Genomic DNA, 12533 nt, shown 5'->3' with positions numbered 1-12533 from the left:
TTGTCCCATCAAACGGTTATCTAAGTTGTTCGATCATAATTAACGACTATATCAACCATCTAAAGAACGGTTATCTCAGCTGTTCAATCACCACCAACGGCGGTTATCTCAGCCGTGTTAACAATGGGTGCTTTTTATCTCAGTTTCGCACCAAAGAATACTTGCAGAAAATCAAATAAACGGGTGCTTTTATTAGATACAGCAATAGTTGAATTCAACAATTTTAGATTAATGGCATTGGATCCAAAGGCGAGCCATTGACTCGGTGACGGGAGGAAGAAGGAGAGATTAAAGATAATTTTTTCTTAAAACGATTTTTTAACTGAGAAAAACGACCGACCCATCAACGATGAAGCCGTTCGGTGCGTCGGCTTTTACTCTTCTCACAGCTTCCGATACAGTAGAACGCGGCTTCGGAGTTCCAAGAACCATGTCAGCATGTTCCCGTCTCCCTTCCTCCATCATCCTTTTCTATTTTTTTAAGTGCGCAAAAATGAGGGGAGTCAACTCCTTCCAATCTTTCTCTCCTCTCTCTACTGTATATATTGGAAGGGGGGAAGGTTGTTCATGTTGCATCGACAAACCATGGAGGAAGAAACCCAATTGGCTCCAGACTACTACGTATCGGCGAAGTTGAGGAGACCTCTGTACAGGACGCAGAGTTCGATGGAGCGAGAAGAGCGGGACTCTTACTTCCCCTCCGATTCCGATTTGGATTTGAGTTTCACCAGTTACACGTCGAATGCGTCGACCGACCGGACATTCGCTTCCTCCAGCGCGCGTAGCAGTCTCAGCGTTGCTGACCCGATCCGCGTGTTGTCGGAAGGGCAGCGTCGTCGGCACAGTGAGTCCGACCCCCGTTGGTTGGCCATTGTTGCCGCCATCAATATCTCCTCCCATGGGGTTCTCCAGCTTCATCACTTGAAGCTCTTGCGTCGCCTCGGCAGCGGCAACTTGGGGCGGGTCTTTCACTGTCAACTCAAGGACTTCGAGGACGCCGACTTCGCCCTCAAGGTGGTCGACCGCGACGCGCTGTCGAGTAAGAAACTGGCGCAGGCGAGGACGGAGGCCAGCGTGCTTTCCCTTTTGGATCACCCTTTTCTGCCAACCCTGTATGCGCAGCTCGAGGTGTCGCATTATTCTTGTCTGCTGATAGACTACTGCGCGCGGGGGGACCTCCACTCCCTGATGCGCGCGCGGCCGGGAAACCGTTTCACACTAGCCACGGCGCGGTTCTACGCGGCGGAGGTCTTGCTGGCGCTGGAGTACTTGCACTGTAAAGGGATCGTGTACAGGGACCTTAAGCCCGAGAACATTTTAGTCCGCGCGGATGGGCACATCATGCTGTCGGACTTCGATTTGTGCTTCCAGGCGGACGTTGTCCCTACGGTCGAGTCTCTTGATGTGGTAACGCCTGACGATGGAAATTTTCAATGCGACTGCTTCGGTAGGCGCCGCCGACGGACAACGGAGGTAGAGAGTGAGATTGTGGTAGAGCCGACGCAGGCATACTCGACGTCGTGCGTCGGGACCCACGAGTACCTGGCGCCGGAGGTGGTGAACGGCAAAGGCCATGGCAGTGGCGTGGATTGGTGGGCCTTCGGGGTCTTCTTGTACGAGATGCTATACGGGCGTTCGCCATTCAGGGGAGCGAGCAAGGAGGCCACTCTGTGCAATATCCACACAAAGGGGCTGCGGTTCCCGGATGCCGACGCCTCCGCCGCCAAAGAAGAAGGGATGACGGAGGCCAAGGATTTAATTGAACGGCTGCTGGTGAAGGATCCTCGAAGGAGACTAGGCTGCGCCAGGGGTGCAGCGGAGATCAAACGCCACCCATTTTTCACCGGTATAAATTGGCCATTGATCCGCAGCTACAAGCCGCCTGGAATCCGTACGTCATCGTCGCGTGATGTCCGCGTGAGCAGCGGGATCGAGGGGAAGAGGAGAAGGAGATGGCCGCTGAGGAGAGTGTGGCATTATAGTAATAAGAGGTTTCAGCAGGTCTTGAATCGTAAAAACACTATGGGAGGAAAACGGTCGTGAATTTTACTCATGAAACGGCGAGTAGTGTAAAGAGAAAAAGATCAGAAAAAATATCAATTATTTTGTAGAGAATTTCTTTTTTTAATTGAGAGGATTTTTTATAAAATAATTACGTAATTGCCCTCGATGCAATATTTTAAATCAATGCAGCTTCAACCATTATTAAAATAAAGAGGCACATCACATGGTAGGCTTAAGGAGGGGCTTTTCTTGTTACATGTGCCCATGTTCCAAGTTAGGGATGTCCTTATTAATGGTCTGTCCCCTGGAAATTTTTTGATTATTATTATTAAAAAATAATTAGTAAAAATAAGATAATATTTAAAATTACCTTTTAATAACTATTTTTGAAAATAATAACAATCAAATTCTTATTTTTTTTATTTTATATGGGGTTACGTGTTTGAACCCACATAAAAGAATAAAAGAAGAACGGAGAGAAAATTATTTTCTATTGTTAGTTAGTGGAGAATCATTGAGAAAATTACTAAATTTCTTTCACTAAATGATAGAATTTGGGTGGAAAAAAAGAAATAGAAATTTGAGAAAAATTTTAAAACATTATTAATTTTCTTTTTTATATTTTCCAAGAAAGTATATTTCTCTTCTATTTTTTCCCACATTTTTCATAGGCATCCCCATAAGAGAAAATCATTTTTTTTTTTTTCTTCTCTAAAGCCCTGTTAGTACTCTTGGTTCGAAATTTATTTCCAAAGAAAAGTTAGAAATACCTTTCCTACGATACACATTTCCTATAAACCTTAAGATAAAATCCTATTTGTGCTTTACTAGGAAACTACATGAAATTTTTTGGAAATTTCCCCCAACCTCTATTTATAACGATACTCGAGTACAATTATAAATATGCCCTTACTTAAGCGAAACTGTAATCTCGTATGTCCCATTCTCTGTGTCCTCTTTACATGTAACTTAGACTGTAGACATAATTGGATATACAGAAGTAGGTTACATCAAAACATATATGTAAAGATAAAATAAAATGATTAAAATGCCAATGTAATTGTTTTTCAACAATACAATTATGCCAGTAATTGCCTAAGAAAAAAAGTTTGAGTGGAGAACAAAAAATTTCTTGCTTTATGGGAAAAAGAAAGTAGCTTTGTGAAAATAAAAGATCTAGCTTCCAAGAGTCTCACCCTGCCTCTGAAACTTATCCAGCAGATATTGTACCCTGAATGGGAGTCAATGTGAGATTTTTTAAGAATGAATCTCATTCAGGAGACCAATCTCTGAACAGGTTTAGAAGCACACTAAAACCTTTGAGTTCACTTAGACCTCCTCCGTTTGTAAACTTTCCCATGATTCCAGCGGCCTGAACCCGTTTTGAGTGCCATCCTCTTTCTCTTACTCTTGGGAGCAGACACCCCATGTGCCAGCCAAGTCCTTGAAATTGATTTATCTGTTCCATCTTTTAGAGCTGAACCTTCTTCAGGTTCTTCAGCAGAAGTAAGTGGTGGCATTGGGTCTGTTTCTGGAGTTGAAACATTCATACCAACTTTCTCATTATCGTGACCTTTAAAAGGTTCTTGCAATCTTCCTCCAGACAGTGCAACCGTCTCAAAATCGTGCAATTCTTCCTCCACTGCGTGTTTATGTATCAGAATGTCATCAGCAAACTGCAGTCAACAGCTGAAGTAAGTCGAATGTCTCCACAAAATATAAAGCACGTAAGCTTCAAATATCAAAGTCACAAAATAATTTTCCATTTCAATAGCAAACTACGCATTGTTATCTCATGCATGAAACCCTCTTTGGTGTAAACACCACCTTCAGAATATTATGTTCAACTTTGAAGATGAGAACATGACAAGCTAACCTGGAGATCAGACAGCTTTGTCCTGTTCAATAAGCCAACAAAAGAAGCCTCCAAAACTTATAAGTCTGACACAGTTTTATGAAAGATCTGTGACCAGAAACATCCCCACTGCCCTGGCAAGAAATACTTAACCTTCACCAAGTGCGAGAACAGATGGGAACTAGTTAATCAGTGGGGCATCGTGGAATCCTTATGCATGGATCTGTCTATATATAAATTTGACACACACTGATAGACCAATATTAATTTATCTCAGACAACCCCGCCCCCGGCTATCCGCATTGCCCAAGACATGGAGAATATGTAGGCTGGTAAGAATTATAGGACAGTAAAAAAAATTGACGTCACCAGAAGAAGCAAAAGTCAGCATACAGTTGCTAGAGCTAACAATATTTCCAAATCTGTCACAGGAACATGTGGAAGGTTGTATCTATGTTATTTACATTACATAGTTGTACCTTCAAGAGAATCATGCATACACATCAAGTCAAAGTCTTAGGAGGTCATAATGTCTCAATTACAGTAAGAGGAAATGAAAGATCCTCGCAGCAGTGAGTCGCAAGAGCACAGGAGATTTTGCTTTTCATACTCAATTAGTTTCCAAGACTACAATTTATCATTTCAACATATAAAGTAATGCTCCATTTCCACATGAGGGATTACAATTCTAGGAATCCTAAAAGGGGTATTAGTGCAGTGTTCCCAAAAGAGGGGTACAACTACAAGTTTCCCGAAGAAATATAGGCTACCTCAAATATTAAATAATGTTACACAAAAAAAATTATTTCCTAAATAATTAGCCAAATTAGGATGTCTCTTCCCAACTAATATGCACTGAAGCTTTCTAATATTTGATTCATCTGAAAACATTCGTAACATACAACCTCATTAGTGGGTCATCTTTGTGTCTCCTACATATGGAATGTTTTGGAGTGGAGACCCATGTAAAGATACCTACTCTGATACCATGTTAAAGTTGGGTCCGGGTCCAGGTCCACCCAAAAATGTCTAGCCGTAGGAGACCTTTTCCTATCTAAGAAGCATTAGATTTTTATAATATTTGATCCATATGAGATTATTCTAAACAGATTTAAAAAGAGAAAAAAAGTGAAATATCCCCTCCTATCACTTGAATTACAAATCTACCCCTGCATCAGCCTCTATGTTAATGGTCTACCCTGATTAACCATCATCAAAGTCCTCTGGAAACTTCCCAGACATATGCCCTCTTTTAGAAATCATTAACAGACTCTTTTCCTTCCCATTTTGAAGGTTTTATAGTATTAATATTTTCTTGCTAAGATAGGTACATTATCCAGAAAATAAAAAAGCTTACGTATTCAGGAGACTCTCCAGATAGAGGCAAATCAAGGGACCTATCAGCAGCAGATAATAGCCCCACTGTGCTTTCAATGACATCTGGAAGAGGAGTGGCATCTCCAAAACTTGAAACTGCACTTCCCGTCATAACCAAATCTCCAATTTCATATTCAGATATATGGTGGCTAGGTGACATATATAATGCTCCAACAGGCATCTGGCCCCCATTGGCAGGAGAGATGGTAGGGCTCAGTGTAGAGGCACTTGGGAAGTCATTAGGCAAGCAGTTACTCAAATTCTCCATTGAAGAAGATTGTCCAACATTTTTAGAGACCACCTTATCAAGTTGAGTTTTCAACTTTGCAACCCGAGATTGCAGGAGTTCAATGTTCCAAAGAAACTGCTCCAAAGAGGAATTACCATCTCCTGACTTATGTTGGAACGATTCAGGGATAAACTTCAAATCATCAGCATAATTATTGGGCATGTTTGCAGGAGTCACTAATCAAAACAATAGAAACAAATAAAATAATAAGAAACCAAAGAAGCATCAGAATGACGTAGTTCAGCATAATTTGAAACTGTTTGCATATGTAATACCTTTCAAAAAAAAAAAAAAAAAACAGAGTTTGCATATGCAAATGGAGTGCCTCCAGTGAATCAGAGGATCATATAAATGATTAAAAATACCCTTTTTTACGTAAATTTAGATAAAACCGAGACCCACTCTTCAGGCATCCTATTAACTAATTCTGTGTTGCCCATCATACGAAATGAAGACCACAAACTTGCTGAATTTGAATAGAGCTAAACAACATGTGAGAGGACCAAAGAATTTAGAGAAAATGTCATTACAAAAGCACATAATCAGAAGCAACTGTTTTCTTTCCTTCTTCTCTCAAACTGCCACCTATAGTGTTGCTTTAAATATTTTGACTTTTTGCTATCAACTGGAAAATGTCATATTTCATTTTTACTTTCTAATGTATGACGATGCTTGCCAGCTTGTTTGATAGAAAAATAGAATATAATGACCACTGATGTAAGCCACCTGCCCTAGATTATCCAAAATTTCTCATTCTTCTTTATTATCATCTTTTTGGGTTAGAAAGGGGGCCATTATAACATAAACTAAATGTGGCAATCTCCTGTATAATAGTTTATGCATCTGGACAAAAAGATAATAGTCACATTTTCAATGTAATTATTAGGTATGACATTTCATTAAACAGGATTAAAACGTGTAAATTGATAATTTTTGAAGTTTTAAATTGAAATTAAGCACTAGCAGCAAAAGCAGATGGCACAGAGGCATTTTTGGAATTATTGTAAGATTTGCTAGGGTTTTGCTTATAAGGGGTGTCCACAGCCATGTGGGAACCACCAATCTGTAGCTGATTATGAGCCTATACATGCATGCACATCTATGAGGGAAACTCAGCTTGAGCCCCAACTAAATTTGTTTGTCTTGTTTCATGGGTTTCTATGCCTGAGCTACCGTTCTCTTATCGTCCAACTTTCTCTATCTCAGACACAAAAATAATTCAAGCTGGAGCTCGAAAACTGCTCTCAAGCCCAGGTTTTTTAGCAAATAAGGGCATGGACAACATCGATTACACCATTTTCATTTCTCTAGTACCCAACTACTGAACCTTTGTATGTATAATAATATTAAAAAAATCTCCAATCTAGACTGTTAAGGAATAGTCCCAACTTCACATATACTTGTTTGCAGTGTTATCAAACCTGGAGCGGAGCGGCCAATTGAACTAGGTTCAACTGGAATTTTTAAGTAATGACATCTGAAACAGTCCAACTGCTGGTTAGGGTTTTATAACAATGGTTGTACAGGTTCCACATATCAGGCTAGTTAATTTCAACCGGCCCAACAATTTTTTTTTGAAGGGACAGAACAGAAGAGCATACCTTGATTACTACGATCATCATCAATAGCACCACCATCAGCTTCATGTTTCTTATTTTCTGCAAAACATCATCACTCAGTTAAAAAGTTATACTTTGACTAAGGTGACAATATTTATAAAGCAACCAAGAGTACCATAATACGCAAAAAGATTGTGGCGTTGCAAATATGATGGTATATCAACTGTTTCTTCCATTCTTGTCCTTTTTCTCCTCTTCATGGCTTTTTGCCTGTGACTTTGTCCAAACAGAGGCATTGACCTAGCAACCGAACTCTGTATGGCAACTTCGCCCATCCTTGCTTGCTTTTCATTAGCATAGGCTAGAAGTTCTTGATCATATTTTGATGCCTGCAACTGAAGTTCCTTAACTTTTAGCTCTATCCATTTGCATCGCCACATCAAAGGACGAATATAACGTCTCCAATGGACAGTCAACCTTCTTTTCCTGCAGCATAACAGGCATAACAATTAAAAAGTGTAAGCACCGAAACTCAAAGTTCCAATAAACCAATTCATAAGTTCCAATTTTTATGATGGACTAAAACAATGATGATGTACTGGAGTAATAATAAGTAGGGCACATAATAGGATTTAGCAGCTTAGATGAGATATGAATGAAACAACGCATTCAAATTTATTTAGCTGATTCTTCAGACACAACTCGACTTTTTTAGATTTTCAAGGACCGTCTTCATGGGAAGACGCTGATTGAGGGGGATTCTAAAAGTTGTCATTAGTTGGTACTCCAGCTCCCCCCCTGGTGGCATTGGCCAATTATTTCCTCTATTGCAGATATTGTAACCTCAATTACTTATACATGGAATCACATTCCTAGATCAGCCAACTCCTTGGCTTTGGCTGATAGGTTAGCTAAATTTGGAACATCCCAGTAACCTCTCATTGTTTGGGATGGTTCACCCTCCTTGTAACCTTACTCTTTTGAGCCTTTTAATATAACTCAACACTATTTAAAAAAAAATTATTTAGCTGAAAATCAGTCAATTTTATCAGGAAATTTAAAAAAAAATTCCCACAGAGAATTTTTGTGGGAATTTTTTTTTATTAGTGACTTTCTCAAGCCCTTTCAAACATCAAAGCTTGTGTCATGTTAGTATATAATCATTGGGATACATACTCCCCTAAGTTACAGAATCTTCATTGTTCTTCTGTCCATACTCTAAGGTCAATTTCAAAGTTTTTGAGGCATGCTTTTCACTTCCCAGTTAAATGGGCTGGAAACTTGTTCTTAAGAGAGGGAAGAAACAAAAAGAGAAACATTAATTCATCAAGCTTTTTTTTCCAGAAGCAGTTTCATACTTTGTTGAATCTTAAGTAAGTGAGATGAACATAAACATTGTACTAACTCATCCAGAAGTTGCATGAATAAGAATTACTTGAACATATGACCATTCAAGATACCACTAGTACTATCTCATTTATCTTCTCAAGCATCAGACAGCAAAATCTTTTTTTTGAAAATGGTGATTTCATTTATCTAGAAAGAGATTCAAAAGAAGAGGGGAGGAGAGCCCCCGGAGTGAGAATCTCCAACTGATAAACAGGATCTTGTGATACCGACTTTTCTTTTATATAAAGGCAAAATTTTATTCCAAGGGAAGAAATACCAACCTAACTAGAGGGGGCCCTCCCTTTACAACAAGGGATTGGAGGGTAGGGCCTCTCTTAGCAAGGGAATCAGCTAGAGATTTTTCAGAACGAGGCACATGCGCCAAAGTACAATTAAATAGAGGAAGAATATCAGAAATCTGGTTGAAAACAAACCAATGCCTCCAAAAGGGGCCTCAACTCTTTGGCTGATAAATTGGCAAAATTCGGAACTTCCCAATAATCTCTCATTGTTTGAGAAGGCTTCCCTCCATTGTAATTTGCTCTTTTGAGATTTTGTCTTAATAAAAATCAGCATCATGGGGGGTGGGGGGGGGGGGGGGGGGGGCATCAACACAAATCTATCTGACCCTGATTCAAGCGTGACTCCCATAGCAAAAAACATAAAAGCCATTCTTCAGCTCCCGCAAAAAAGCATTTGCAGAGTGACTCAGGTTATTTTGGTAAATTTACCATACAATCATACAAAGTATCTTCAGCCTAGAATTATTGTATATGAGTCAAAGTGGGCATAATGTGGCTTTTTTTGTAATTCTGATGTCTATGGGCCTTTTGGTCATTTATACAAAAGGGAAAGTTAGTCCAAAATGTCCACTGGAGCTCTGAAAATCCAACAATGAAAGAATCCAACAGAAAGCCCGTCATTGGGCAGTCAAATCAAGAAGCTTGACTCCAACTTGACTCGATCAAACCAACTTGAACGAAACCAGGTTTGGCACAAGCCAACCCGACCCAACCCAACTTGACCTAACACAACCTAGGAGATAACCAAAAAACAAGAAACCTTTCCTGACCCTTGGGAGTTTGTAAGTCTTGTAACTAACATCCATGTCCTTTCATCATAACGAGTATGGAAAAAATCTAGAAGAAGGGGAAGAAAAAACCAGAAAGGGGGATCAGAAATGTTTCAAAAAAACGAAATTAGGAAGCACAGAGAGAAGGATTATTGGTGTACTGCTGCTCTACAACCAAGACCTAAAGTTCATCAAAGCTCTTGCACTCCAAAACCAGTAACCTGAAGAGAAGAATTATAAGCATCTTCAGTTCATTTCAAAGGAGTAGGTTTAGAGTTTGTAATAAAAGCCTTTCCTTATAAAAGTAAGTGATGTATTTACAATCACTCAATCAAACTGGTGACTTTGTGATTTTATTTTTCAAATGACTTTCTGTAAAAAAAATTCATAAGGAATTGAATCATTGAACAAGATTTCGCCTCAAACACAAGGAAGCAATCTTCATCTGCCAGGCCATTGATAAAATACAGCCTCCTATTGGAGATCCAAAGCCCATAAGCTGGAAGCCTTTACATGAGAGTGGGTTCAAACATGCTTACAATCATCAGTGACCCCTCTTAGAGTTATTTGCCCTATAGTTTGCTTAAATACTCCCTCACATTAGTGTAGCCAATCCTACAAATAACTATACTGCGACTTAGTTTCAGCAATCAAGATCAGGATATACATGATCTGAGCTATAAATAAAAACAACGAAAACATCAATTGTTAGTCTCAGCAATCAAGATAAGACCATACATGATCTGAGCTATAAATAAGCACAACAAAAACATCAACTGTAAATAGAATTTTGAGAGGTAGACATACCATAGCGGAAACAATCTGCTGAATCCATAAAAAATGGCAGAAGCCTCATTTTCAACATGATATTGAGACTCCACTTCAACATCACTAGAATTAAACTTCAAACCCTCTTGTGATCCAGATATGGTGCCACCAAACGAACTTGAATATTCAGTGGCATCCGGATCTTCCTCCTGCACAATCATACCAGTGGTATCTGTACAATATGCAATGTCAACGTCCAACTTGTCCGTTTCTTCTACTTGATCTTGACCAAATAAAGTTTCCATGTCAAAAGTGCTATCCTCACAATTGTCTGTGCATCTAAAGTTTTCCTCGTCATTGACTTCAAAAATATCCTCAATTTCCCTCTGGCTGATGGATTTCAGGGAAATTTCAGGAATTTCTGCCTCTATATCAACAAATGCTTGAGCAGGTGCCATGCTGTCAAATTAAATCAAAACAGATTGCATTCATTCTTCTTGTTTTGGTTACATTTAACTACTCTAACTCATGAAAGAAACAATATACTTCCACTTCTTGGCCACCAAATTTTCACTAAGGAAAACAGTAACCTCAAGAAGGGGGGAATGAGAAAAAAACTAGAACTTCGTGTGTCGATTTAGCTGATACAAGCCCACTCTCCCATGCTCTTCATGAATTGAATTTACTAATGCAATCTTTAGGCTGAAGTTGATAATACAATGCTTTACGTCCTCAGAAGACTCCCAAACTCAACTAGATTTCACTCAGGGTGACTTTATACTTCTCAAACTGCAAGAGACCATTTCCCTAACCAAGAATATCATCATACATCTAGCGAGCATAACCACTCCCTAGAGTTTTTGTCATCTCTGAGAAGGAGAGAATTGACAATAATGACAGGTCTCCACCAATCGCCAAGACGAAAATTTGGCTGCTTAAATGGAGCCAACAACGATTCAGTTCACTTCCGTCTTGGCACTTTGAAGGACGCTTCCCTGTCTCCAGCAGTCAAGTACTCTTACGAGACAGAGGCAAAAAGGGGAGGCAACTCACGAGAACGAAAGAGAAAAACATTCTATCAAAGAATAACTCGCTTAGCACTCGGAAGAGTGCACAAGAGATCAATAAACTTACTCGCAACTATTAGCAACTAGTATGACGATGGAAATAGACCGATGAGAAAGAAGTCAAAACGGCTGCGCACGCAATAGCGCTGAAAGAACTGAAGTAACAACTGGAACGAAACCCGCCGGCGACGATCAGCAGCTGAAGTTTTAGTGAAAATCTCTGCAACAAAACAGCGGCACCTTCCAGTTTCCAAGAGTAATTTTGTCTTTCAGAACAAGGCCAAATCGTAGGGACCAAGAGGCGCCAAGCCGCCGACCCTAAAGATCCGATTTGTTGATTGTGGACCCATTGTTTCGGTTCTCGGGTCTGGGTAGATCCGACCCAGAGACTCCTATACTCGGACTCGGGACCGAACTTGGATACATGAAAATCTGAGTCAAATCAACTCAGGACTTGCCCGTTCGGGAACCGGAATGGGGGCAAGAAGGATGTGATTTAGCTAGAACAGAAGAGCCAAGTCGATTTGATGAGTCAACTCACATCTGATTTATATTAATTCATGCCGGACCTTATTTTTAAAAAACCCATCGGGTTTCGAGTCAGACCTGGTCCACGGAGGGGATAAGAAATGGGGTAGGAACAGAGCAGGAACGGGGAGGGGACAGGGTCGGGTTTAAGTCAGGTTTACGTGGACAGGGCAGGGACAAGGTTGTTGGGATGGGGATTGGGTTAAGTCAGGTTTGAGGTTTCGATTTGTTTTTGGATTCGGATTTCAGGGTCGGGATTTGGATTTCAATATACTGAACCCAACCCGACCTGCACCCACCCCTAGGAGAGAATTAAGTTTTGGTTATCGATTTCCTAGTCTTTTCAGCCTTGACAGAAATCAGAATGCTTCTCGCCCAGAGATTTTAGAAAATGGGAGCATCCAGATAGTAGATTGGAGTATACATTTCAAACAGGCGCTGAATGATGAAGAGGCAATTGAAGTTTGTAACCTGATATGTTGATCTGGCGGCCCTCATCTGATGGGCAGTTCTCTGTAGCTTCTTACTATGAGAGGCTCACAATCGTTGATGACTCCTTCCATGTTGCATCAGTTGCATGGAAGCCTTCTGGTTTGCATATGTTAAAGTTTTTCATCTGGAGTGA

General features: G+C 40.2%; 2 protein-coding genes across 2 annotated transcripts; one reads left to right on the top strand and one right to left on the bottom strand.

Moving 5' to 3' along the window:
- Nucleotides 1-666: 666 nt before the first annotated feature.
- On the top strand, nt 667-2043 carry LOC137953534 (serine/threonine-protein kinase WAG1-like). The gene has a single exon (XM_068800961.1). The coding sequence runs from the start codon at nt 667-669 to the stop codon at nt 2041-2043; it is 1377 nt and encodes a 458-aa protein (XP_068657062.1).
- A 952-nt stretch (nt 2044-2995) lies between these two features.
- Nucleotides 2996-11627, bottom strand: LOC137953731 (uncharacterized). The gene is made up of 6 exons (XM_068801221.1): nt 11448-11627; nt 10353-10772; nt 7260-7570; nt 7127-7183; nt 5217-5701; nt 2996-3680 (listed from the first exon to the last, which is right to left on the bottom strand). Exons 2-6 carry the CDS (start codon nt 10769-10771, stop codon nt 3330-3332), a joined length of 1623 nt encoding a protein of 540 aa, XP_068657322.1. The 5' UTR covers nt 10772; nt 11448-11627; the 3' UTR covers nt 2996-3329.
- Between the last annotated feature and the right edge of the window lie 906 nt (nt 11628-12533).

This window comes from Aristolochia californica, unplaced genomic scaffold (genome assembly GCF_029961685.1).
Source record: "Aristolochia californica isolate CCGP_79_NKW_82.1479 unplaced genomic scaffold, dmAriCali1.0.hap1 SCAF_16, whole genome shotgun sequence".
Taxonomy (NCBI): Eukaryota; Viridiplantae; Streptophyta; class Magnoliopsida; order Piperales; family Aristolochiaceae; genus Aristolochia; species Aristolochia californica.
The sequence above is the reverse complement of the archived record's forward strand: the minus strand, read 5'-3'. Positions and strand labels throughout refer to the sequence as shown.